Source organism: Labrus bergylta, chromosome 9 (assembly GCF_963930695.1).
Source record: "Labrus bergylta chromosome 9, fLabBer1.1, whole genome shotgun sequence".
NCBI lineage: Eukaryota > Metazoa > Chordata > Actinopteri > Labriformes > Labridae > Labrus > Labrus bergylta.
The window spans coordinates 25677004-25704466 of record NC_089203.1 but is presented as its reverse complement, the minus strand read 5'-3'; the positions used below and the strand labels follow the sequence as shown (position 1 = coordinate 25704466).

Here is a 27463-nt window from a genome sequence, read left to right as displayed (position 1 = left end):
TCTATTCAGATTAGTTTGTTTTTTTTGTTAGACCAAATGACTGAACAATAATCTAACTGTGATAACTCTAAAGCTCGGAATAATCGTTTAATCAAATAGCTTGGCATGAACTTCCTGCAGGACTTTACAGCAGCCATGCTGCTTCCCATTTTTTTATCACCATTTGATCAGTTTGACTGTTCCAGGACATTTTACTATCAACATTAGCTTCGGGTACCTGTTCAGGGTAAACTAGGTCTTTTCAGCTATTTTCAGCCTAATATCATACTGTACATTTTGTCTTTTCTGTATTAATAACCAGTTTGTTGACCCGAACCAATTCTTAAATTAACTTTAATTCCTTGTTCAAGATTCTACAGCTGTGCAGATGTTTATACTGCCGGATCATATGCATGTGTTGCAATGCAAGCTGCAACTCTCCAGTGTTGAAAAACGAAGAAGTGGAAAATCCTGCAGTCCGTGGAGGGTCCACTCGAGGCTGGCTGCAGAAGCACAGGAAGTCACGTACACAGCCCGTTCAAAAGAAAAAAAATGTTTACTGCCTGGTACAAAGAAATGATATTGGTCTGATTAGTTATTCTCCTCAGGCACACTGTTAATTATTTTATATCGCATCCGTTTTGATATTCTGAATGATAAGTGTTATTCATAGCTGACATGATTGACAGGCGGTTGCGATACACATTAAGACAAAACTTTCAACTCATCACTTTATTCTGCAGAAATCACAAATATTGATTATTCTTCAGTTTAACAAAGAATGTGATGGCGAACCCCTGAGGGGTTTTTAATTACAAGCATTTCTTTTCAATAAGATTGAAGAAAAGTGATTACAGATAAAAACACAGAGGGGGGGGCCGTCGTAACACAAAGGTGTAGCCCCCTGAAGTCCTCGATGCAAACATCAAACATTTAAGTGCTGTGTTCAGGCGTCTCAGTTTATATCAATGCAACATGGTGCTTTCAGGACAGGGGATAGATGGGTGGGGGAGGGGTGCTAGAGCTACCAAAATAAATGAAAAAACAATAAAAACGTAGAATTAGTAGTTTAGTTATGAAGAAAACTAAACAAATATTTTGTGAATTAAAATTAACCATTGAAAGACTTAAATTGAAACTTATTTTTATTCAGAACAACAAATAAAAAAACTCTTCAGCTGTTGAAAATCATCTGCTCCGATCAGCTGATCGTCTCCTTGGATCTGTGATCAGCTGTTCACAGCTCATCCTCCTTCATCACTGAAAAGAAGATTAATAATAATACATTTTATTTATAAGCGCTTTTCAAAAACTCAAAGACACTGTACAATAGTTAAAAACAGAAAGAACAGCACAGTCAGGACAGACTAACAGATGTTGCAACATTACACACAAATCATAAAGATAACAACAATAAAGGTAAAACTACAGAAAACAGGAAATGCATCATACATTAAAAGCTTGTTTAAAGAGGTGAGTTTTGATAAGTGATTTGAAAGTAGGAGGGTCGGTGCAGTGTTGAATGTGTGTGGGGAGTGAGTTCCAGAGGGAGGGGGGCAGCTATGGAGAAGGCTCTGTCCCCACAGGTTCGGTGCTTGGTTCTAAGAGGGGGAGATAGGAGGTTGGCTTTTGAGGAACGGAGGCTGCGTGCAGGAGTGTGAGGGTGAAGGAGAGCCGTGAGGTAGGAGGGGGCCTGGTGGTTAAGGGCTTTATGTGTGAGGAGAAGGATTTTGAATTGGATACGGGAAGGGACAGGGAGCCAGTGGAGATTTTGCAGGACAGGGATGATGTGTTCACGTGTTCGGGTGAGGAGGCGTGCAGCAGAGTTTTGGATGTATTGAAGTTTATTAAGGACTTTGGATGATGTGCAGAAAAGGATGCTGTTGCAAGATTACATCATCAGATTCTCAAATAATAACTCATATTTTAACTCGTGTTGTTCAGGTTTTAACATTTTTTACATTTTTTAGCTGTCGAAGCTCTCCATGGAAACAGACTACAAGTTTTGTTCCTTTAAACTTTTTGATCCATTTTTTATTATTTTCTTTTACATTTTTTTTATTTCGAATTATTTTTTTAATCTATTTATTTTTTTCTTCTAGCTCATTTATCACTTGATGTTTATTTAAGTGTATTTTCAATTCATTTTCATTTTCATTTCCTGTTTGATTAACTGTTTAATCAGAAACTGTTATGTCATCATTAAAAACTGAAACAACAAATTAATTTTGTTAACATGTGTTCAGCCACCCACTGATGATACCTGAGAACACCTGAAGGAAGTTTCAGTATGTTAGATATAGATTTAAAGGTCACATTTTGAGAATGAAACCACAGAAACAGGAGCTGTTAGTTGGATGAGTTTCATTTATTTGATCTTCATTTTTGTTGTCATGTTGTTAACTTGCTCTGTTGTACTTCTGTTGAGTTGATTAGTGTTTGTTGTGCCATTAGTTTTTGTATTTGCTGTGTTTCTTTTGTTGTTTAGTTGTGTTTATCTCGCTGTTTGTCGTGTTATCTATAGTATATATATATATATATATATGTATATAGTATATATTGTTATTGTTGACATAGTTACCTTTCTTGACAGTGATGTCATCGAGGGACTCGACCAGGTGGATGGTTCCGATAGCTGAAGCTTCTCCTTTAGTGTTGGTGGCGTGACATTCATATGAGCCCTCTTCTTCTTTGGTCAGAGGAGAAATCTAAAGATACAAAATGTAAAATAGTTTGTGTGTGTGTGTGTGTGTGTGTGTGTGTGTGTGTGTGTGTGTGTGTGTGTGTATTTAAAGTAGTATTTGTTCAAATGATGAGACTGACCAGAACCCAGCCGGTCACTTCATGTTTTTCAGGTCCACCTCTCGTCTGAATCGCCAGGTTGTCTCTGTCTCCAGGAAGGAGCTCCATCCTCCTCCTTCCATTGATGACCTGAAGGAAGACCCCACCATTACCATCATCATCACCATCATCATCACCATCATCACCATCATCACCATCATCACCATCATCACCACTGTCTTTACATCAGTTTTGGTGACGCAGGACATGCAGCCTCTGATTGGCCAGGTTGTCACAGATTATTATTAGGTCCGGTGTGGTTCAGTTCAGCTTGGTTCAGTTCGGTACAGTAGAACCTGATTTTGCTTGTGTTTCCACAGCCAACCATACTCTTATTTAGTAAGTGGAGTGTGAGCCAGATGGAGATACCCGCATCAGCTATGAAATAAAGCGACATCATAGCAGCCCAACACAGTGTAGCCCGGTGAAGAACAGGACTCAGTAAACAAAAGGGACCCTTTAGGTTCAGATCAGTTCCCTCGGCACCCCAACAGAAGGGTACCAAAGAAGTAGGACGGTACGGATCCCTTATTTTGGTACCATTCCCAACTTTTTGCGGTGCAAACGCCAATAAAGGGGTACCGTACCGTACCAAACTGAACCGGACCGCTTGGTGGAAACAGGGATTTAAATTCACTGATTGTTTGGTTTTATGAATCTATCTGAAGAATTTCTGAAAAAAACTCAAAATGATTGCACTTCAAGTTTTCAGCAGTTACACTTCAAACTATTCTAAGATTCACTTCCAGCTGACTCCTTCCTTACCCCGACTGTGTACTGACCACTCTGAGAACAACCCACCTAACCCCTATTGTTTCTTCAAACAGCCAACAGGAAACAGGAAGTAAGGCAAACAGGAGGTGAGTCAAACAGGAAAGGGCAGGACCCCGAGGAAATGCAGCCCAGAAATCATTTTATAATTGAACATTTCATTCACATTGTACTTTCATCAACCTCTTCTTTATCGAAATAACCACATTGTGTTATATATTGTATTTCTGCATCTCCTCACTGTACTCTGGTCTTTTTGTGTAACTGTTATTATTGTTGTTATTATTGTTTTTATAACAGCAACCTGCTGTTGTTTTTGTTGTTCTTGCACTGTTTGTCTCCATCCTGCTCTGTCCTTCCCTCCATCCCCTCTCCAACCTAACAGTCTGAGCAGATGGCTGTTCAACATGAGTCTGGTTCTGCTCGAGGTTTCTGCCTGTTAAAGGAAGTTGTTCCTCGCCGTTGTTACTTTTCTAAGGTCTGTGCTCACGGTGGATTAATGTTGAGTCTTTATATATCATTTACCAAAGAGAACAGTATAGAGCTGCTCTTTTTGTTTGCAGATAACATTCAGTTTAAATTAGTGCTAAGATTAATTGATATGACTCACCTTCTTCCAGGTCAGCACAGGTGTGGGCACGCCCACCGCCTCGCAGCTCAGGTACACCTGAGAGCCGCTCACGTTGTAGACCTCACCTGGAGGAGTGACGATGACCGGAGCTGCAGACAGACGGGTAAATAGAGAGAGAGAGGTGTTCGTGACTGTCAGTAAAATCAGAGATAATTAAGTTTGGATGAGGGGAAGTTTCCACATGAATGTGAAACAGGATGCAACAGGTCGCAGGAATCTGCCGGAGACAGAAAATCCTCTGTGACCTCTGTGGAATTCAGTTCGGTCTGAGCGCGCTCAGGGGGGTTTTTCCATGTAGAAAGAATTCAGTGTTTTTAAAAGGGATGAAGGAGGATCATCATCACTCAGTGTGAGTTACTGTCAGCGAGTCAAAGAGCTTCATGTCGGATTAATCTGTTTAAACACGACCGTCTGTCAACACAGCAAATTTAACAACAGACAGAGTTATATATAAAACACTCATTTATTTATATTTTAATATATAAAACACTCATATAAAGAGTTATACAGTATATAAATCACACATATATTTATAACTCAAACATATTTATAGAATAGTATATAAAAGCCTACACATATATTAATGATTAGTGATGAAAACATCTATGTGGTTAAAACTGTGACATATAACTTGTATAATATTAATAATAATAGTAAAATAAATAATAGTAAAATAATAATTATTAAAGTTGGGCAGGGCTGGAGTACTGGCCTTAAGACTCAGATAGAAGAGCCCAGAAGAAAAAAACAATCAAAGTAGCTCAAAGAAACAAAACAAGTGTCTCACTCTGACATGTGTCTCACTCTCACATGTGTCTCACTCTCACATGTGTCTCACTCTCACATGTGTCTCACTCTCACCTTTTGTCCAATGCGCCATATGAGACTAACTACAAAACAAACAAGAAACAAGCAAGATCTAGAAAGGAGAAAACAAAGTGACGAACAGCTTTACCAAGATACAGAGAGGTAAAGCACTGATTTATGTGCCTCCCTCTCACCTGTGTGCCTCCCTCTCACCTGTGTGTCTCTCTCTCACCTGTGTGCCTCCCTCTCTCATCTGTGTGTCTCACTCTCTCACCTGTGTGTCTCACTCTTTCACCTGTGTGTCTCACTCTTTCACCTGTGTGTCTCTCTCTCATCTGTGTGTCTCTCTCTCATCTGTGTGTCTCTCTCTCACCTGTGTCTCTCCCTCTCACCTGTGTGTCTCACTCTCTCATCTGTGTGTCTCACTCTCTCACCTGTGTGTCTCCCTCTCACCTGTGTGTACCGTGCATCTCCTTCTCACCTGCAGCGCAGCGTCCTTTGTTCTGCACAGTGATTGGTGGATTCCCCTCGGTCCCGGCTGTCAGGCTGGCGCGCTTCAGTGCGCAGCCGGTCTTGTATGTCACCCCGTCGGAGCCGCACACTTCGTAGTTGCTCTTACAGGTGCAGACTCCCAGTTTGTTCTTTTTGTCCTCGTTGCTTTTCAAACACTCCAGACCGGGTCCACAGCGGCGGGCTGCAGTGCGTCGCCCCCCGCACAGCTCCCCCTCGGCGGCTGCGCAGACGGAGCAGCAGCTGCAGGAATCCATCAGAGTGCCTGCGGGGCAGCCGTCCGCCGGGAGAGGAGCACACTGATCCGGATCACATGGTCCACATCCCGCAGCTGCCGAGACCCCCGAGAGGAGAGAGAGGAGCGGAAAAACACAGATTAAAGTCTTCATCATGACTACGGTCTGCTGGTCTGAGCCCTGAACTCAGACTGTGAGCCTTTTTAAAGAGACTGACTGACTCCGCCCCCCTATGTGGACTGTCTCCGACCCTCCGACCCCTCTACTGAGCCCAGAGCTGCTCTCACTATATATATAAATGGTTATTAAAAAATAACTTTTGAAAACATTTTTCTGTTACAGTTTGAGAAAGAAGCTTTACTGGCGGATTACTTATACTGAAATAACACCAATAATATATATAAAAACATTTTATTATCCCTAATAAGATATTTCATTTAATTAGATTTGTAGCCTATTTAATGTCTGATGGTTTCATATCAATTTATTAAAATATTTAATATTTTTGATCACTTTGATCACTGATTTTTAAAATGTATTTTTTTGGTCTTTTTATACCTTTATTCTAGAGATAGGACAGAGGATTCGAACCAGGGCCGCCACAATAACCACTAGGCTACTGGTGCAATAAAAAGGTGATTTTCTGTTTGAACTGTAGGGATTTAAATTGTTCTTGTTTCTTTACACACAGTGAGCGTCCAGACACTCAACATGACATCACCAGTTAAAAACTGTTAAACTTCATCTACTTTTTAAAATATAGTTACAATTGTGTACGTAGGTTTTAAGTTTAAATGTCATAAGAGAAAATGTCAAAACATCAAGAACAAAACATTTTTAAATTATCTGTAAATAGTTTCAGATCGTTGGTTGAAAAAGAAAACAGGAAATATCTCAAGTCAAAAGGTCGAGTTTATTCTTCTGTTTACAGAGAGCAGGAAGTAACACACACATGCACGCACACACGCACGCACACACACACGCACACACACGCACGCACACGCACACACACGCACGCACACACACGCACACACACGCACACACACACAACTTATTTGACATAGTATTTACAGTTACACAGTTTTCATACTTTAATAACATTGTACTTTGATTCAGTTCATGTTCAAAGTTACACTTTGTGTACAGTGTGTACTTGTTGCAGTAATCGTTCATGAAGGCGACAGCAGCTCTCTGAAGAGAATGTAGATGTTGTGTAATTGTGTTTCCCTGCAGACATTGGCTGACAGCAGCTCTCTGGACTCTGTGTACATGTTGTGTTGTTGTGTTTATCTGAAGTATTTGTTGAGGAAGGCTGACAACAGATCGCTGTACGGAGTTTCAGATCTTGTCGTTTTCAGTTTGAGGAGTCTGTGCACTGACGGAGATCGGAGGATGAGGTTGTGACTGAATCCGACCAGACTGGACACAAACCAGTACAGAGACATGGACTGTAAGAGAATCACAACACATAGAGAACGAGGTGAATTAAAACACTAAAGTTAAACCTGTGATCATTACATTAACATTACATTAACTGTGATAATACTCATTCAATATGTCCTGGTCCAGGTGTGGGTCTCAGCAGGAACGTGTTCGGGGGGGGGCGTGGTCTAATAAACATGTCTGAATGTGTCTGATCTGATGAACGAGCTCAGGAATGTTCAACACACCTGAACATGTTACTGTAGAGAAAAACACTTTAACCTGGTCTCCATCAGAAACCTCTGAACCAGGACCTGGACCTGGACCTGGACCAGATCGTGGATCTGCTGTGTACACTGACTGTATTTACTGACAGCACTGACTGTATTTACTGACTGTATTCACTGACTTTATTTACTGACTGTTTTTAATTGACTGTATTCACTGACTTTATTTACTGACTGTATTCACTGACTTTATTTACTGACTGTATTCACTGACTTTATTTACTGACTTTATTTACTGACTGTATTCACTGACTTTATTTACTGACTTTATTTACTGACTGTATTCACTGACTTTATTTACTGACTGTATTCACTGACTTTATTTACTGACTGTTTTTAATTGACTGTATTTACTGACTTTATTTACTGACTGTATTCACTGACTTTATTTACTGACTGTATTCACTGACTTTATTTACTGACTGTTTTTAATTGACTGTATTTACTGACTTTATTTACTGACTGTATTCACTGACTTTATTTACTGACTTTATTTACTGACTGTTTTTACTGACTGCATTCACTGACTCACTCACAGACCGTTTTTACCGACTGTTTCACTCACTGAGGGGACTGTTGCAGCTATCGGGATCATCAGGACTGAAAGCGCCCGGATGATGTTTGTCACATACTTCTGAAAACGCGTCGCCTCCAGTCTCTGCAGAGAAAACACCTGAAGAAGAAAAGAGGTGGATCAGGTGACATCATCAGCCTGGGGATATACTCAACAACAAATGTAACAACAGACATACACTGATATATAACTGATTCTCAACAAGAGGACGTCTTTATTGGAACTCTTGTTTTGAAGACATAAACTGGGGAGAAAAACACAAAAACTGTATCCCAACAAAATCAAAGTAATCCACTTTAAAAGTCTTTGTAACATGTTCATCCTGCCAGTTCTTGAATCTCCAGGTATGTGGACGTGGATAAGACGTGTGCTTTTTGTGAACAAGCTTCAAACACTTAACCATTTATTTTTTTCAATACGGTATAATTATAAAATCTTCGACAGATTTGAACTCTTTGATTTTCACTGCAAACATTTCACACAGTTGTTCCCCTGAAAGAGGTCGTCTCCGTGTCAATGTTTAATTTTTACATTTGTGGAGCAGCTCTTATGTATTGTGTTATCTGATTGTTTGTTAGACCTTATGTAAATTGTGCATGGTTAAAGAAAGTTGAAAATAAATTCCACCTGTTGTGCCGGTGATGTACGACGGAGGATTAGGGCCACGTTAAAAAAAATACCAAAAAAATCAAACATTTTGAGATTAAACTCGCAAATTTATGAGAATAATCTAGTAAACTGACGAGTTCGAGACCAGCCTGCGGCAAAATGATGAAAGGAGAACCCTGAAACTCTTTGGTTGTTTTTTCGTAAAGATCCAGTTTCTTGCAGTACCTTTTTCAGGGTCCTGATATTTTATGACAATGTGAAGATGATGATTTGCCAAAAACATTTGATATAGACTAAAATAACGACTTCATTCTTTTATTCTTTAAAGCCTTTAAGAGTTCTCCTTTCATAATTTTCGCGCAGGCTGGTCTCGAACTCGTTAATTTACTAGATTATTCTCGTAAATTAACAAATTTAATCTTGTAAATTTACAATTTAAATTTCGTAAATTTACTTGTTTAATCTTGAAATGTTAGATTTTTTTTTTTTTTACATGGCCCTAATCCTCCATCGTACTGATGTTCACAGGAGCTGCTATCTCGCAGAGGGGTAGCCACGCCTCCAAATGAATTTAAGTCGAAGACGGCAGGAGGTCTACTCACAATTAAGATATTCAGAACTCTCAAATGTTAATATATTTTAAAACTGATTGTTTTGTCACAATGTCAGACATGTATTCATGATCCAGGATACCCGATCTACTAGGTCAGAAGACATCATCAGGAGATAAGACTGACCTCTACGATGAGCAGGTTTGTGAGTCCCAGGCAGACCGGGAGGATCCAGGTGGGGTCCGGTAACGTGAGGTCAGAGAACCAGAGAGCGCCCCCTGCTGCCAGTCCAGACTGAAGACCTGCACAGACCAGAGTACTGTCAGAGGGACCAAAACCTGATCCGATTGCCTCGCCCTAGTCCTGTTCCACGTCCTCGGGTCTCATTTATAAGCATGGCATACACACAAAGAAGGGCCTGAAACTGGCCTATGCAAAACGAAGTTTGTGAGCTTTCTATTGGTAAAAATGTGCCAGACCACAAACCTGGACTGGTCTAGACCATTGGCTTACCGGACTGATCCAGACTTAGGTTCCTGAGGGCCAGAGACAGACTGATCCACAGGGGGATCTGGACCCAGACCAGCAGACTGGCTTTGAAGGGGTGACAGTTGTCCCTGACGTAGAGCTCCGAGACCAGCCGACGCAGATTCTTTTTGAACTGGAACCTGAAACCAAACAGAGACCATGGACAAAAAGAACTGAGGCGTGGTCCTCCTCAGAACCCAGACTCCTCAGAACCACTCGGTGTGAGTCAGGAGGGACCCTGTACACCTTGTAGGATCTGATCTCACTGATGATCCAGCTGAGTTTGTTTGTGTTTGTTTACCTGCTCTGTTTCTCTGTCCAGCCTCTCTCCCTCGCTCGGACTGAAACTTCATACCGGAGTCTTTTTGCCAGCTCTGAGATCTCCACCTGCAGCGCCTCCACCTGTAAACACCTGGAGGTTACTATGGTTACAAAGAGACAGAAAAAATGTCCTTCATTTCTTTATCTGGGAAAGAGGCGAGCAGCGTACAAAAAACAACAGCGGACGCGTATCAGCACTCGGCCTTCACTTCATGTTGCAGCTCTATTCAAGAGGAGGAGAGAGGGAAGGAAGGAGGGAGGAGGAATTTATTGTGAAAATATTCTGTGTTTACATTCTGTCTGAGGTTGGTTCACAGATTTGAGAAAAGATGGTAGACTCAAAACTCCTCCATGTTTAGACTCAAAACAGCAACCTGTCTATCTGACTTCCTGTCTGTCTTCCCATCTATCTGTCTGACTGTCTGTCTGTCTGAAAACCTCATAGTTTCATGCTCAGTATGACATCACTTTGAGTATGTAATACTTTCTGAATTTGTGAATTTGCTTCAAGAGTTTTCATTGAAGCACACCGGTCGTACTAAAGCCAACCACAGAGGCATGCAAATAAAAGTAACTGAACAGTCATTTGCTTTATATGATATCAAATACTGTTAATATAACTAAGTAGCTGAGTGAGCAATGGATGGATGTTTCATGTTTTTTTAATTATATTTGCGGACCAATGGTTGTGCTAGTTTGATGCTAGATTATCCAACCTTGCTCCAGAAACAGGTGTGTGTCACAGTCATGTAACCCGGAGTTAAGTATGAGGCTAACAGTAAACTAACGGACCGGTAAGCATGCAGTATATTTCAGTGTGTTTTTGAGTATGTAGTAGGCAGTATAGCGTGCGGTTTCAGGCACAACCTTACAGTCTGACTTCCAGTCTGTACCTCTCAGCTCATTGGTTCATTTAAAATTCTGCTCACAGATTTAAAGCTTCACATTTAAAGCAGCTGGTCTCTGTAGTTTTAATCAAACAGGAGAACACAGCCTATGTTGGAGAGTGTATCGACCAGTGTGTGTGTGGTGATGAAGGAGTATTAGTGGAGATCGCCCCCTTCAGTAGTTGAAGCTTATTACACACTAACACAGCAGCTGTAAGGACTCTACAGAGTGGATTACACATATAAAGTATACATACAGTAAAAGCTCCTCACAGGAAGATGGTTCCTGGTTTGAATCCCAGTCTGACAGGGTTCAGCTGTGAGGAGTTTAAACGTTCACCACGTACATGTTTTTGTTGTCTCCAGGTTATCACACAGTCCTGAGACGTGCTCGTCAGTGGTCACTGTAGATAAGCCGTCAGTGTGTGTGTCTTTGTTTTGAGTGTGTGTGTCTAAATATTTTTTTTAAAGTGTTGATCTTAAAACATGTCATCTCAACTGATTATCGCACTAACATAACACAGGTTATGTTACCTTGGCAATGATAACCATCTGGTAGACGGAGAGTGGCAGAGTGATGAGAGTTCTGACTGAAAGCGTTGCCGCGACGATGCTCAACCACCACGGCAGCCCACTCAGCTGCTGCACGCTCACCAGGAAGTGTTCACACAGGTGAACCGGAGGCGAGTCAGACAGTGCGCTGTACCAGCCGCCCGCACCGTCGTCACCGGCAACACCTGAGAACCTCCTGACACCCGGCGGCGTCCACAGACCTGATGGAGTCCACACACCGGATGGCTTCAGCACACCTGACGCCGCCCAGACCCCTGACGGCGTCCAGATTCCTGACATGTTCCTTCGACACCTGACTGAAGTGAATCCCGTAGATTGAGGTACAGAGCAGGCGTGACCAGGTAGAGGCGACTTCCTGTTCAATGCAGTAAAACAGAATCCTTGTGCAGAAAGCTGGAGGAGGCGGGGCTGCAGGACAACAGACCTCAAAGACACTCCCACAGTCACCATGGTGACTGTAAAAAAAGAGAGACACCTTAAAGTTTTACCCTCCGAGAAACACACAGACCATCGACTGTATAAAAAGATGGACAACATGTACGCTCCCAAAAGTGAAGCCAAAACATTTAGAGCTCCCCCTGCTGACTGGATGTTTGTGTGTTTTCTTATTATCACCGTCATGTAAACGACTTCTGTTCTGTGTATATCACTCATACAACATAACTAGAAAGCTTCTTGTGACTCTGACCATGTTTACCATTTCAAAACCGGACCAACACAGATTTCCATAACCGCTAGTGCCTGCTTTAAAATGACTCAAGGATCTGTTCACAAGGGACCTCTGATCTTTTATAAGGAAGTTTAATGTTTGCGTTAGTTAAAGGAAGGGGCACACCACCAGAGGGCGACCATCTGTATGTAAAGTCAATAGATTTAACCATATAACCCAGTGGTGTCCAAACCTTTTTTTTCTTGCGGGACGAAATTGTCGTGTTAGAATCGCTGGCGGGCCACAGGTTTTGTTTTTTAAAATATAGTTGAAAAAATAGTCAGGCTTTGTAGATCAGAATCAAAAGGCTCGCTAAAGAAACCCTTCAAGAAAAGGAAATCAAATATTTTGATTTCTTCGTTCTACTTTATTTGTTTTTTTTCTCAGAATCAAGCCTGTAACGTGGTTCATGTTTTTTTTGGAAAAGCTTTCTTCATTTAGCTCAGGTCATTAAATGGTTAAACAACAGTCCGCTTGTTTGCAAAAACTGTGCATGAGTTTTTTTTCATAGTTTACAAAAAAAATGTGGAAAATAGTAAAAGCTGTAGATTTTAAAAAAACAACAACATACATGTTACTGAACATCTTCTATTTTAGGAATATTGTTCAGCCCTTGTTAACATGAAAAAGAAAAATAAGATAATGTGCCGATCTTAATCAAATCTTCTGATTCTTCATTTGAAGTCACGGGCCGCAAAAAATTCCCTCAAGGGCCGCAAATGGCCCTCGAGGCGCACTTTGGACACCCCTGATATACCATACATCCCCATATCCATGCTATACAAACAAAGACTGATTGATTGATAATAATGTACTGTATTAGTGTTACTGTAGGCACAGTGTTATAGATTACGTCATTTATTTAATACATTATTGAACATTATTGTGAGTATTGTTTTAGAATAAATTATAATAAATTATAATAAATTACAGCGATACAAGTAGAAAAAGAGGTTATTGAATGCTGTTTGGCAGGTTTGAGTCATAATTCATAATTCAAACCTTCAGTCTTGTGTCACCTGTCACAGGTGTTCCAGCTGATATTTACTGAACTCTCGTGATAAATAAATCCCACAGCCAAAACAACCCCTGAACGTACCTGTGTGACGTCAGCCGTTAGGTGATCTGTGTGTCAAGACGCTGCGTAAACGATTCAATGAGGCAGAGGTGAAGAACAGGACATTAAATATGTGATTTCATTCTTCTCTCACCTTCATCCTGTAACCAGCACGGGACTCACATAGCGTCTCATAAATATGACGTCATACCGCTGCCTGTCTAGTAAATGTGACGTCAGAGAGAAAAAATAAAACTGTAAACACATAAATAGACCAGACACAACTTATTACGGTCATAACAAAACAGAGTTTGTAGTAATATGGCAGACGTACCACGACAGTGTGACACGTGATTTTGAAGGGGTATTTGTTTTGTTATTTTTATTTATTTATTTATTTTACAATATTTTGCTTCAATAATTTTTTTTTAAATAGTCTTTGAAACGTAGACCGTAAATATTTAAAAATACGTTTATAAACTTTTTAACGAAGACTTTGAAGAACATCGATGAGTCATATATATTTGCCCTGATTCTCTGAGTATTTTGATGAAGACCTGAGTTATAAAATCAATATTTTCTTTTGCTCGAACCGCTAAAATATAAACTGTTTAGTCAAGTTTCTTTTATTAATTTTTTTATTTTTTTGTTTAGTAATGCCAGTTTTTTGCCATGTAACTGAAGCATAGACTGTAAATATAAAAACAGCAGCATGTATTTACATATAAAAAATAAAAATAAGGTGCAGATATAAATAGATATAAAAATAAAAACTATGAGTAAAATTACTATACAGATAAATATATTGCACGTTATATTGTATTTTACAGTCTAGTGAGGTAGTCTTGTGTGGGGGTTTGAGGGGGAATGGGCTGTCAGAAAGGTGCGAAAAATATTCCGAGTTTAAAATACACAAAAGGGAAAACTCAAGAAAAACAAAAAGTCCTTCAAAATGAATCACAGTGATCGGTTTAAGTTATTTTACAGGCATGGACAAAAGTATTATTACCGTTTTTCTTAATAGCTCGATTGGAGTATTTTTTTTGTATTGTCCATTTAGTTTATTTAATTGAATTTTGCATTTGTTAATGGTGAAGAATGGGGGTAGGACTTGACAAGACTTCTTTCTATCCCTTTTCAAACGAGTCAAATGTGTATTATATTGAAATTGGCTTTTTATTTTTTTATTTTTTTATACAGATTTTTTTATTTTTTCCGTTTGTTTATTAATTTTCATCTATTTTCAATCGTTCGAAATAAAGAATAAATAATAAAAAACAATTGAAATAAATAATAATTTGTATATAGTGAAGAGTCAAACCGGAAACACCGTACGAGTGTCTTGTTACCGGACATTTGGCCCCTCCCCCCTGTCACACAGCAGACATGGCGGAGTACAGCCAGGCGGGCCTCCTGGCGGCTCTGCTCCTCTTCACGGCGCTCACGGTCCGGGACGTTTATCTCGGCAGGATGAGCTCGCAGCACGGACAGCAGCAGGCCGACAGTCCCGGCCTCTCCCCGGACACCCTGCCCGGCACCGAGCCCGGGAAACCGGCCAAGCCCTCCCTGTACACCGGGCCCGTGCTCCGGTTCCAGTACTGGTGAGCTAACAGCTAGTTAGCATCATGTGATAATCTGTAGATTAGAGAACACGTTTTCTGACTGAATATAAAATACAAAAACGTTTTTATTAAATAGAAAACAAGATTTTTAAAATGTCTCTTTATTAAAACATATTTCCTTTGTAGCTCATTATCTGGTTTTACATTAAAGTATAAAGCATGATCCTCAGAGACACCTGTGTCACCTGACCTGCCAATTTCACCTGACAGGTGTGACCTCTCTTTGTTTCAGTATCTCCTGAGGTTACAGTAAGGTGTTCCAGGAGTACTCTAAAGCAATCAGCCAGCTGTACCCGGACATCCGCATCGAGGGAGACAACTTCCCTCCAACCCCCTTAAACAGGTGAGCTCTGACGTAAACACCTTAAACAGGTGAGCTCTGACTTAAACTCCTTAAACAGGTGAGCTCTGACGTAAACACCTTAAACAGGTGAGCTCTGACGTAAACTCCTTAAACAGGTGAGCTCTGACATAAACACCTTAAACAGGTGAGCTCTGACGTAAACACCTTAAACAGGTGAGCTCTGACGTAAACACCTTAAACAGGTGAGCTCTGACGTAAACTCCTTAAACAGGTGAGCTCTGACTTAAACTCCTTAAACAGGTGAGCTCTGACGTAAACACCTTAAACAGGTGAGCTCTGACGTAAACACCTTAAACAGGTGAGCTCTGACATGTCTAAAACACCTTAAACAGGTGAGCCCTGACACAAACACCTTAAACAGGTGAGCTCTGACATAAACACCTTAAACAGGTGAGCCCTGACATGTCTAAAACACCTTAAACAGGTGAGCCCTGACATGTCTAAAACACCTTAAACAGGTGAGCTCTGACATAAACACCTTAAACAGGTGAGCCCTGACATGTCTAAAACACCTTGAACAGGTGAGCTCTGACATAAACACCTTAAACAGGTGAGCCCTGACATAAACACCTTAAACAGGTGAGCTCTGACATAAACACCTTAAACAGGTGAGCTCTGACATAAACACCTTAAACAGGTGAGCCCTGACATAAACACCTTAAACAGGTGAGCCCTGACATAAACTCCTTAAACAGGTGAGCTCTGACATAAACTCCTTAAACAGGTGAGCCCTGACATAAACACCTTAAACAGGTGAGCCCTGACATAAACACCTTAAACAGGTGAGCCCTGACATAAACTCCTTAAACAGGTGAGCCCTGACATAAACACCTTAAACAGGTGAGCCCTGACATAAACACCTTAAACAGGTGAGCCCTGACATAAACACCTTAAACAGGTGAGCCCTGACATAAACACCTTAAACAGGTGAGCCCTGACATAAACACCTTAAACAGGTGAGCCCTGACATAAACACCTTAAACAGGTGAGCCCTGACATAAACACCTTAAACAGGTGAGCTCTGATGTAAACTCCTTAAACAGGTGAGCTCTGACGTAAACACCTTAAACAGGTGAGCTCTGACATAAACACCTTAAACAGGTGAGCTCTGACATAAACACCTTAAACAGGTGAGCCCTGACACAAACACCTTAAACAGGTGAGCCCTGACATGTCTAAAACACCTTAAACAGGTGAGCCCTGACATGTCTAAAACACCTTAAACAGGTGAGCCCTGACATAAACACCTTAAACAGGTGAGCCCTGACATGTCTAAAACACCTTAAACAGGTGAGCCCTGACACAAACACCTTAAACAGGTGAGCCCTGACACAAACACCTTAAACAGGTGAGCCCTGACATAAACACCTTAAACAGGTGAGCCCTGACATGTCTAAAACACCTTAAACAGGTGAGCCCTGACATAAACACCTTAAACAGGTGAGCCCTGACATGTCTAAAACACCTTAAACAGGTGAGCTCTGACATAAACACCTTAAACAGGTGAGCTCTGACATAAACTCCTTAAACAGGTGAGCCCTGACATAAACACCTTAAACAGGTGAGCCCTGACATAAACACCTTAAACAGGTGAGCCCTGACATAAACACCTTAAACAGGTGAGCCCTGACATAAACACCTTAAACAGGTGAGCCCTGACATGTCTAAAACACCTCCAACAGGTTACTTTGGTTCACACAGATCTCCTTAAGTTTTGCTGCCATGAGTCTTAACAGCTTTATTAATGATGACAGAAGTTAGACTGATGATGATTATTATTACAGAATTGGAGTCTGAACACAGTCAGAGTGGTTTTAACCACCTAAACCAGTATAACCAGTATAACCAGTCAACCTGTCCTCCTTAGGGTTTTGGGGAACCTGGTCTCCTACCTGAAGCTGCTCTCCATCCTCCTCATCGTCAGCGGTCAGAACCCTTTTGTCCTCCTCGGACTTGACACTCCCAGAGCCTGGACCTGGACTCAGGACAACAAGGTACGGTGTATGTTGCCAGGGCAACACACTTTTCAGCTCGCTACCATGACAACGGGATTAAGCAGGTGACTGTTCTTGTTTTTCAGATCTTCTCGTGTCTGATGGCCTTCTTCCTCTGCAACATGATGGAGACTCACTTCCTGTCTACTGGAGCCTTTGAGGTCACGCTGAACGGTGAGTTCGGATTAAAAACCACAATTCCTTAAAAGTTTGGATGTTATGTAAAATGTAAATAGAGCAAAATGTGGTGATTAAAACAACAATTAAAACCTCATTTTTGAAAATAGCACAAAGGCAGCATATCAAATGTTGAAACCGAAAAATGCGATTGTTGTGATTGAAAATGTTGGGACAGTTGCAACAAAAGACTGGAAAGGTTGTGAAATTGTAAAATGAGACACCTGATAGAACATCTCACGTTTAATGAAGTTAACTGTTAACAAGTTAGTATTGATTGGGAAGATCATTCCAGTGAGGTTGAGGATCGAGAGGCGTTTAACACTTTGAAAAACAGCTGGAAAATATTGCACCAATTTAAGAATCTTTTTTTTTTTTTTTAAACATAAAACTGTAAAGAATCTGGGTCGATGTAGTGGAACAAATAAGAAAAGCAGAGAAGAGGAGGTGAGAGAGGTTGGGGTGTAATAGTGTGTTTGGCTTCCTCTCTCAGATGTCCCCATCTGGTCAAAGCTTCAGTCGGGTTACGTTCCAAACATCCAGGAGATCTTTCAGATCCTCGACAACAACATGAAGATGAACCAGGTGGATCCCAGGAGCTTCTCCACCTCATAGAGCTACATACAGGTAAACCAACACAGAGGTCATATGAACACACATCCAATCAAACACACAGAGGCCCGTTTCAGGAAGGAGGTTCAACAATCTCTGAGTCTTATCCTGAACTCTCAGTTAAATTGTTTTTGTCTTTATTATACCCTCGGCCAGAGTAAAGTTGCACGTTGCAGTTATGTGACATCACTGTCGGTGGGGTGAATGAGCGAGCAGTGTCTGAAATGTTTTTGTTTTTTAAATTGTACTGAATGAGTGCGCTATATAGTCCTCTCCGTACGGCTCCTGTATTTAGTGAGTAAGGCATAGGGGATGAGTGTATCATTTCAGACAGACCCTCAGGGTTCAGTGCGTGCCCCACGACTATAAAAAGTTAACACTGATGAAGCTCCGATACTATGAATCGCCATAGCAACAGGTGGCAAAAAAGCAGGTCCCAATACTTTACCCCTCTCGCACTGGAAATCCTCATGCTGACACACAAGGAGTATGATCATGTTTTCATGAATGGAACGGAACGGGGGAATGTCCACTCACACGAGCATGATATGAACTGAATGAAGACATTAAAGTGTGATTCTGGCTCTGGAAGAGACAGAGAGAAACTCATTTATTGAAGAAAACCTGCTCCAGACCAGGTTAGGGTCACAGACTCAGTTACCATAGTAACTGACTCAGAGCTCAAGTAACCAGGTTCACAGACTCGGTTACCATAGTAACTGACTCAGAGCTCAAGTAACCAGGTTCACAGACTCAGTTACCATAGTAACTGACTCAGAGCTCAAGTAACCAGGTTCACAGACTCAGTTACCATAGTAACTGACTCAGAGCTCAAGTAACCTCTCTTTTTCTAGGTTTGGGTATGGGTAGGGGATGCATTAAACCTGCTTTCTGAAACGGAGCTCAGGTAACATGAACACACAGGTAACATGAACACTCAGGTAAGATGAACACACAGGTAACATGAACACTCAGGTAACATGAACACATGAACACACAGGTAACATGAACACACAGGTAACATGAACACTTAGGTAACATGAACACTCAGGTAACATGAACACTCAAGTAACATGAACACATGAACACACAGGTAACATGAACACACAGGTAACATGAACACTTAGGTAACATGAACACTCAGGTAACATGAACACATGAACACACAGGTAACATGAACACACAGGTAACATGAACACTCAGGTAACATGAACACACAGGTAACATGAACACACAGGTAACATGAACACTCAGGTAACATGAACACACAGGTAACATGAACACACAGGTAACATGAACACACAGGTAACATGAACACTCAGGTAACATGAACACATGAACACACAGGTAACATGAACACACAGGTAACATGAACACTCAGGTAACATGAACACACAGGTAACATGAACACACAGGTAACATGAACACTCAGGTAACATGAACACTCAGGTAACATGAACACTCAGGTAACATGAACACTCAGGTAACATGAACACTCAGGTAACATGAACACACAGGTAACATGAACACTCAGGTAACATGAACACTCAGGTAACATAAACCTAACCCTTTGTCTCTCCTCAGCCGTGCTGCATTCAGGTGTCCCGGCTCAGTGGGAAGTTCAGCTGCTGGCGTTCATGAAGGTCTGGCCTTAAAGCAGTCTCTGCGGGGCCTGACCGGATTTCTCCCGCCAGAAAACGAGCACTCCCTCTGCGCTGGATCACAGATCAGCACTACAGTACCCACAATGCAACTGTCATCTGCACCAGACTGATTCCTCTGCTGGACTCTCCTAGTCTCTCTGTTGGTTCAGTTTTTTATTTATTTAGTTAAGAGTTAACTTTGTTGAACAGGAACAGAATTAAACTACGGTACTACTGTTAGCGTCATGCTTTTAGCTTCCTTCTGGACAGGAAGTACCAGACAGGAAACTGGAATAAACACTAAAGTAATTAATGACAAGAATCTGGTAAATGTTAACATCTTTTTTTTTTATCTGTAAAATGTCTGAAATAAAAAAAAATAAAAAAGAAACCGATACGACTTTTGATTTAAAAACAGGAACAAAGCTGCTTTATTTAACTCAAACAAAAGACGTTTTTATTCATAGATTTTAAATTGTTACACAATATTTTAATTCAACATTAAAAATGTTCAACTGCTGACAACTTTCTACAAAAAAACAAATTGTTCATCACTGATAGGAGACTGTTCAATCATGTATCATTAAAACAAGAAATCCTTTAATCACTAATTACATTCCTCATGTTTGTATCATGTCAGGTTAATAAGTGCTGATGGAAGTGAACACCTGTGTTACAGGTAACCTGTCCAGTTTCAGACTTCAGTTTGACCAAACTGATGAATCTGAGGTAAAGACACACGATCAGCGACCACAGAACACCTGAAACACAGAAAGCACAGGTTTTCAGTTTCTACCTGTCCCCAGTGTTCTTCCAGTTTTTACCAGAGAACACCTGAAAACACACAAGAACAGCCGTGGAGCTGGACTCTGGTCTATGTTCAGGTTTAAATTGAGATTTGAGTCAAAGTTTAACTCAGTGTTTTAAAGACTGCCACACATCATGAGAGAAACACATCAATGTAACGAACGGGCGTCGTGATAATTATGATAACTGTTTTATCATATCTTGCAGACCCTTTACTTGGACACGTCATAAAATCTCTGGACAAACTTCCAGAGCTTTTTAATTAGAATTATGTGGCCGCTCAGTGTTATCACTTTCTCGGGATAGTGAAACCAGATAACTGTTTACCTGGGCTCAGGTGAGTGTTTACCTCGGCACAGTTTCTGCAAAGATGGTTTTGCGTGTTTTGGACTTTGAATTTGAAGGAACAGAAGCTGCAGGATTCTCCAACACAACCTGCAGAAACATTAACAACATGGCAGGTTAAAGCTTTTATGGCCTTACCTGCAGAACATCTGAAATAAAAGTGCATGCAAACAAAATGTGGTTACTGTGAGACTCTCGCCTGTGCAGGTGGAGGAGTCAAACACCTGCTTAAGGATCAACCTCATAGCTACACAACAGAGTCTGTAGCTCACCTGCCACACCTTGACAGGTGAGGGACAAATGAGAGACGGGTAGAGAAAGCTGAGGAACAGGTAATTCAGTGTATCTCTTGAAATATATGTTAAATAAGGTCTGAGGTCAGGTCAAAGTTCAAAGGGACTGCGGGCAGCGAATTTTGGGGAGAATATACTTTTTTATTCTGAAAGCACCAAAGCAAATAGAAAACATTTAAACCGAGCAAGAGGACGACGGGTCAAGTTGCTGTAGGAATAGTTGTGCAGCACACAGCGGAGGCTCTGGCCACTCAGGCATCATCAATTAAAGTGAGATAGTCAGCAATTTTGATATTTTTGCAAATGATAAAACGTAGTTCTTACTTTAGGCTATAAATGATCGTTCCATGATTTGATTCTGGATCGTACCCAAACTTACCAACCTCCAAAGATCCATAAATAGTGAATGGTGATTGACCACTTCGTATTTTTCTCTGACAAAGATATCGTTCTGTTTAAAAGAAGAAAAAAAAAAAAGGTTTCCACAGACCTGAAAATGTTGTTTTGTATGCAGATAAACCAGCAAATAAATGATGGGGAAATGCTGATCTGGATTGTTATAGGTATGTAAGCTTAATGTGAGTTTCTTGCTTTTCTCTCATATTAAGAAGATAAGATATTTCATTTGATTATGTCAGTCACTTAGGTTGTTATTGGAATTGACATTAACTTGTTGAAGGTGTGTAAGCGCGTGCAGAGCGTCATTTGTAGCCTACCATGTGCAGCATTCCTCAGGGAGACAAGCTAGAGACAGGAAGAGACAGGTTATGTCGTGTGTGTGTTTGGTTTTCACTCTCGCTCACCTGACATCTCACAGAGTTTTGGAAGGTGATCCCCAGTGTTGTTGCCATGACTACAGGACAGGAAAGGCTTAATGTCCTGTTCCTGTTTCCTGTCCAAATCCGTCTGATGAGAAAATGTTAAAAAAATAAAACAACAGAGGTTCTGGGGAACAAAACACACCTGAAAAAACATTTAGAAAACCCTTGTAGGCAGATAAAGTTTTATAGGTTTTATTTATGAAATAAAGATTAAAGCAGTTAAGAAAGATAGAAGAGTTTAAGTGTCAGATAAAAGCAGTTAAAAGCTGAGTGTCAGTTAGACCTGCATCTTCTTTAGCTCATACTTACTTTAGACAAGGAGGCCGAACTCAAACAACTATCCCTTTAAAGTCAGAAAAGATTTGTTTTTTGTTTAAATATGCAAAGAGTTTCAGGTGTGAAAAGTGGGGGAGAGTTCAGAATCTGATCCGTGCATGGGTGCTTCTTAGTATCCTTCTAAAATTCAAGGAGAGAAACACTGCCAGAATTTTTCAGGCAAAGTTCAAAGGGAAGTTTCACCTGACAGACAGGTGTGATCCTCCACGGACTCAGACTGGGGTAGAGGCCGGAGCTTTGCCCCTGCTGTGGAGCTCTGTCTCTGGGTAAACTCAGCTCACTGTCCCCCTCTGTCTCCTTAGTCGGCTGTGTCAAATTCTGGCCGTGTTTCTGAAGATCTACGTCTGAGAACAGTTCAGCTTCAAATGGCGGAGCACTTGGACACCTGAAGAAGGATTGATATTAACAAAGAATAAATATTTTGGAAAAACAATTCTTTATTTGGACTTCATCATCAATGTGTGTAAGCTGATTTTCTTCTACTGTATGAAGTTTAAAAGCTTTCTTACCTTAAACAAACACATGGAGTCAGCAGGCAGTACCTCCACATGTTCGACTCCAAACACAGTGACTGCAGATCCTCCTCCCCCCCACAGATCTGAGATGAGGTCAGCGGCCTGAAGATGACGGTTTCCGAAAGCCTGATGCCAACAGCGCTCACAGTCTCCACCTGTTTATCTTCTTTCTCACCCTCGTCACTCCATCCCTCCAGCTCAGCCTTCTCTTCTGTCTCCCCCGACCTCCCCCTCCCACCCTCCTGTCTGGAACATGGCAGATGGTGGCAAGGCTCACTCTGTTTGAGGTTTTTGCTTCTCTGCAGAGCTTCCTCCACCCAGAGTCGGGACAGACTGGAGGAGGAGGAGGAGGAAGGGTAGGAGGAGGGGGAGGGCTTCCAGCATCTCCCCCGCAGGAGAGGGGAGCCGGGCAGAGAGCAGGCAAGCCTTGCCCCCCCCGCTGGGTGAGGAGAGGAGGGGAGGGAGCAAGCGTCTCTCGCCTTTAGCAAAGGACGAATACGGAGTCCAACAGAGGTCCCTGGCGTTTTTGTTGCTCCGCCCACTACAGGACTGAAACTGGTGATGTCACAGCCTCCTGTCGACCCCATTTGCACCTGTCCCCTGTCACCTGCCACCGGTTCTACCTGTAACAGTGAACTGTGTGCTGTTGTTCTGAGAGGCTGCTGGACATCGTGTTCCTGTCGCCTGTCTCCCTTCAGGATCTCCCTGACAACAACACAAATCACAAAACAAACAAAGGAGAAATAAACAAACAATAATATAAATGAAGAACTAAATCAAAAAATAAAATCAAAAAATAATCAAAAAACAAAACAAACAAGTTCAGAGCTAACCCCAAGTGACCTTACATGTGACCTGATGACGTCATCATATAATATGAAGAAACAGGTTGTTCTTATATTATTGTTTGACGATCATTTTCTAGTAGGTGGGGGTGGTGGGTGGTGGGTGGGGGGGGGTGTGTGTTTTTTGAGACCCACCCCCAGAAACAGGTTCACATGTGCGCCTGTACTTGGTTCATCAGGATATTGTTCCTGAATAATCCTGACTAGTTTTGTCTGAACCCAAGGAGACAGATCTATATATTATTTTTGAAATGTGTATAATCCTCTGAGGGTCGATAGAAGAGCAGCAGACCTTGTGGGGGCGCAGCTTAGCATCTCCGTGACAGGAGTGTCTTCATCAGATGCTCCAAGTTTCCTCTCCGAGGTCAAAGGTCGAATCTTTAGCTGATTTTCTACTCCCTGTTTGAATAAAAACATAGAAAATATAATCAAATAATCAAAAAATAATAATATAAATGTTTAAATAATAGTCATTATTATTGTGATTTAACATGTGCTCAAATAAACTGTGAAAAAAAGTTTTAATGTTTCTGAATAATGAACTGTGGTGATCTGAAGTGGCCAGGGGGAGGAGCTGTTTTTACTGCAGATCAGAGTGGACAGAAGTCTGAAGACCAGAACCATCCGAACAAGTCACGGGGACTCACAGTTTTGTGGTCCACGTGGACTCAGTGGTGTCAGGTGGGCTCTAGTTTTAGGTTTCTTTCTTTGATAAAAACCAGCTGAAGACAGAGAGCTAGGAGCTGAGGAGGGACACAAAGAGTCCTGGGGACTTTAGATCCAGTTAGTCGAGTTTAACAGAGTCTTTCACTGTGGATCAGGTGTTCATCAGGTGTGGATCAGGTATTCATCAGGTGTTCATCAGGTGTGGATCAGGTATTCATCAGGTGTTCATCAGGAGTGGATCAGGTATTCATCAGGTGTTTATCTTTTGTTTATCAGGCGAATCAGGTGTTTATCTTTTGTTTATCAGGTGAATCAGGTGTTTATCTTTTGTGACTCAGATGTTTTTCAGCTGGATAAGGTGTTTTCTGTTTCACTTCTTGTCTGAAGCTTTGTGGAGTTTATCATGTGATCCTACTTTGATCTGCTGCTGTTTTTAATTAAAGTACATTCATTCTATGTGATTATGCTAAATAGGCACATTTCTAATTGTAAAACACGTACCATATGGTAAACCCATTTATAACACATTCAAATATATTACAAACAAATGAATATGTTTTACACACACACATTTTCACATAACACTATACCACAGAATTATAAACAAATAACATATAACATATAGTTTATACTGTTAATATTTATACATAAAATACACACATTATCTAATACAATATGAAACACATTATCATATATGAAACATATTTAAAATATAAAACACATTACCATATGTTAAAGCACAGTGCTTTAACGGCTATTATTGTTTTGAAGAAAAGCGTATCAGATAAATATATTTCAGATCATTCAGTTTATTTAACAGCTGATTGAGAATAGTAAAAAATACCAGAATTGATATTCAAGTGATCAGCTATAAGATATACATAAAATAAATGCTCGCCATTTTAACTTATCAATCACAATTTAACAAAACGTATTATTTAAAAAGTGTTTACCTTCTTTGGTTTGTTTAACCACTTCCTGATTGAATTCATCACTGCTGAAATCTTTTCTTCTCTGTACATCTGTCGCTCTCTGAGTTTACCTGAGCAGGTAGGAGGTAATGGGGTCTTTGTGAGGTCCCCTGAGCAGGTAGACAGCAGGCAGTGATTTTGTCACACACATCTGTGTCACTTGATATTTGCAATACGATGCCTTATCCCCCTCCAGGTACGCCTTGTTAATATATACAGAATATGTTTACACACACACACACACACACACACACACACACACACACACATTTGATTGTGATTTTGTGTTAGCGTTAAATTTAGCAAAGGTTTGTCTTTTTCTTTAGTTGTTTTTTGGTAGGAGCTTATTTTCATTTCATTTGTGCACCTTCTTTAAGTTGTTCATAAATAATTCCCCATCTTTTTTCTCCATTCCCAGTTTTCATTCTTTGATTGTTGTTTCCCCTCACCCCAAAGTAATCGAGGGACGTTACATACTGTAAGAAAAAGCTAAAATATTGCAAATTAACAACATAGCTTATGTGCTTCTAGCTGTTACACATTTTCCTCGGGGCCTCTGTTTTATTTGTAACCTGGAAACCAGGAAAATCAACTGATGTGGCGTGAGAAAGAATACCATCTACCAGTGTTTTTTTGTTGTTTATTTTTAAGTTGATTTCTTAAGTCTCTTTGGTAAAGAAAAAGGGTTGAGGGGATCCTGCTGCAAACACATTTAGAGAAGGTCACGATTAATTTCATTAGGAACTTGTTAGCCCATAATAAGACTCCTGAAGTCAGGAGACATGACAGAAACATCTCCATATCACTATTTCTTGAACTGAGTACCCTGTTTTACCGTTTTTTCAGAGTTTTGTGTCAAACCTCTAATTCAATGTTCTTCTTGTCAGATTGCATCTAGTAAAGTGTTTAGTAGTATCCTCTTACCACCAGACATACACAGTTCTAATATACCCCATTAACACAGCATAGATTCAGCCTGTGTCCTATATCTGCATCAGGAGAACTTAATTTAAAATAAACTCTACATTTGATAAGAAGTTGGACTGCATGATGACATGACCTCAGCCTCTCAGAGGCAGCAAGCTGTAACCACAATTAATGTAAATGACTGTTCTTAATGAGAAAATATCCTCCTATCATGATGTAAGGCCTCATTGACATTTGACACAGAAGATAACACCTGTTTATATGTATGTGTCATTGGATGACCTCAAAACACTTAAATTACCTTATGGAGCATAAGGCTTAAAAATAACAATACATTTGAACACTTTGACTTTGTTCTGTTTACACAGTTGATACTCAGCAAACACAGTATACATAGACTGTACAATACTCTACAGAAATCCAACTACAAAGAAGGTTTATGATTAATTTTAAGTTTTTATTGAAGTATTTGCCAAATTATTTGTAATTAAGTTCTTTTCCAATTTATTTGGGTGGGATAAACCGGAGCGCCCGGAGAAAACCCACACAGACACAGTGGGAACATGTGACGTCCTGACAGAAAGAAACCTGCTGGCTTCTGTTTGTCAGGACTTCACATGTTTCACTGTGCTGCCCTGCAGCCTGTTACAGCCTGTGGGAGCTGGGGAGGGTGGAGTTGGGGTGGTTGGAGTTGGGGTGGTTGGAGTTGGGGTGGTTGGTGGGTGCTGAGATCGTCACTGCTGGTCCTGCATCTGCCCCCTGAGATGCTTGTATTTGCGACGGTGTTCTGGAGTGATGCCCTTTTTAAACCTCCTCCACAGAGAGATTTCCTCCGTCTCAGCAGTTGTCTGGACCACATTTGGAGCGTCACCCTTGCTGTTTACCTGGGTGCTGTTAACCTGGGTGTTGTTAACCTTGGTGCTGTTTACCTGGGGGTTTTCCTTTTGGAGGGAGGTCTCACTGTTAGACTTAACTGTCTGTTGCTCCAGCTGCAATTGGAGCACCTTCACCTCCTTCTGCAACACCTGATTTGTCTCGTCCTTAACGTTCAGTCTGAGGATCAGCTCGTCCCAGAGCCTTGTTTTAGCTTGGAGCTGACTTGTTAAGCTCTCCAGCTGCTTTTGAAGCACCTTCACCTCCTTCTGCAACATCTGATTGGTCTCCTCCTTAACGTTCAGTTTTAAGGCTAGATCAAGGCTGCTGCTGGTCTCTTCCTGCAGCTTCAGGTCGGT

General features: G+C 40.9%; 4 protein-coding genes across 6 annotated transcripts; 1 reads left to right on the top strand and 3 right to left on the bottom strand.

The window, feature by feature from the left end:
• Positions 1–696: 696 nt before the first annotated feature.
• igfbp7 (insulin-like growth factor binding protein 7) lies at positions 697–5965 on the bottom strand. The gene is made up of 5 exons (XM_020660309.2): positions 5511–5965; positions 4202–4311; positions 2803–2910; positions 2561–2687; positions 697–1239 (listed from the first exon to the last, which is right to left on the bottom strand). Exons 1-5 carry the CDS (start codon positions 5929–5931, stop codon positions 1217–1219), a joined length of 789 nt encoding a protein of 262 aa, XP_020515965.1. The 5' UTR covers positions 5932–5965; the 3' UTR covers positions 697–1216.
• A 704-nt stretch (positions 5966–6669) lies between these two features.
• Positions 6670–13496, bottom strand: cox18 (cytochrome c oxidase assembly factor COX18). The gene is made up of 7 exons (XM_029282898.2): positions 13336–13496; positions 11489–11982; positions 10048–10148; positions 9732–9886; positions 9405–9520; positions 8050–8157; positions 6670–7223 (listed from the first exon to the last, which is right to left on the bottom strand). Exons 2-7 carry the CDS (start codon positions 11975–11977, stop codon positions 7062–7064), a joined length of 1131 nt encoding a protein of 376 aa, XP_029138731.1. The 5' UTR covers positions 11978–11982; positions 13336–13496; the 3' UTR covers positions 6670–7061.
• A 1160-nt stretch (positions 13497–14656) lies between these two features.
• On the top strand, positions 14657–20316 carry selenot2 (selenoprotein T, 2). Its single transcript, XM_020660310.3, has 6 exons — positions 14657–14894; positions 15148–15258; positions 17147–17273; positions 17360–17447; positions 17944–18077; positions 19647–20316. Exons 1-5 carry the CDS (start codon positions 14680–14682, stop codon positions 18063–18065), a joined length of 663 nt encoding a protein of 220 aa, XP_020515966.1. The 5' UTR covers positions 14657–14679; the 3' UTR covers positions 18066–18077; positions 19647–20316.
• A 10-nt stretch (positions 20317–20326) lies between these two features.
• Positions 20327–25398, bottom strand: LOC136179916 (uncharacterized). 3 transcript variants are annotated; one of them, XM_065958428.1, is made up of 8 exons: positions 25287–25398; positions 23960–24066; positions 22817–23527; positions 22491–22692; positions 21954–22056; positions 21520–21601; positions 20862–20947; positions 20327–20466 (listed from the first exon to the last, which is right to left on the bottom strand). In XM_065958428.1, the coding sequence occupies exons 1-8, from the start codon at positions 25353–25355 to the stop codon at positions 20342–20344; spliced, it is 1485 nt and encodes a 494-aa protein (XP_065814500.1). In that variant the 5' UTR covers positions 25356–25398; the 3' UTR covers positions 20327–20341. The 3 variants fall into 3 exon arrangements, with proteins under 3 accessions (XP_065814500.1, XP_065814501.1, XP_065814502.1); XM_065958429.1 differs by having other exon boundaries at positions 21530–21601; XM_065958430.1 differs by lacking the exon at positions 21520–21601.
• Positions 25399–27463: the final 2065 nt, after the last annotated feature.

Excerpts from the sequence above, each read along its gene's own strand:
- LOC136179916 (XM_065958428.1), bottom strand. The coding sequence starts at position 25,355 with ATGTACAGAGAAGAAAAGATTTCAGCAGTGATGAATTCAATCAGGAAG. Across the intron at positions 24,067-25,286 it reads GGTTAAACAAACCAAAGAAG|GGAGTAGAAAATCAGCTAAA; the intron begins GTAAACACTTTT and ends TTATTCAAACAG. Across the intron at positions 20,467-20,861 it reads TTTGCAGAAACTGTGCCGAG|GTGTTCTGTGGTCGCTGATC; the intron begins GTAAACACTCAC and ends TCTGTGTTTCAG.
- igfbp7 (XM_020660309.2), bottom strand. The coding sequence starts at position 5,931 with ATGATGAAGACTTTAATCTGTGTTTTTCCGCTCCTCTCTCTCCTCTCG. Across the intron at positions 2,911-4,201 it reads CTGTGCTGACCTGGAAGAAG|GTCATCAATGGAAGGAGGAG; the intron begins GTGAGTCATATC and ends GTCTTCCTTCAG. Across the intron at positions 1,240-2,560 it reads TGACATCACTGTCAAGAAAG|TGATGAAGGAGGATGAGCTG; the intron begins GTAACTATGTCA and ends TCTTCTTTTCAG.
- cox18 (XM_029282898.2), bottom strand. The coding sequence starts at position 11,977 with ATGGTGACTGTGGGAGTGTCTTTGAGGTCTGTTGTCCTGCAGCCCCGC. Across the intron at positions 9,887-10,047 it reads TGGACAGAGAAACAGAGCAG|GTTCCAGTTCAAAAAGAATC; the intron begins GTAAACAAACAC and ends GTTTGGTTTCAG. Across the intron at positions 9,521-9,731 it reads CCTAAGTCTGGATCAGTCCG|GTCTTCAGTCTGGACTGGCA; the intron begins GTAAGCCAATGG and ends TGGTCTGTGCAG.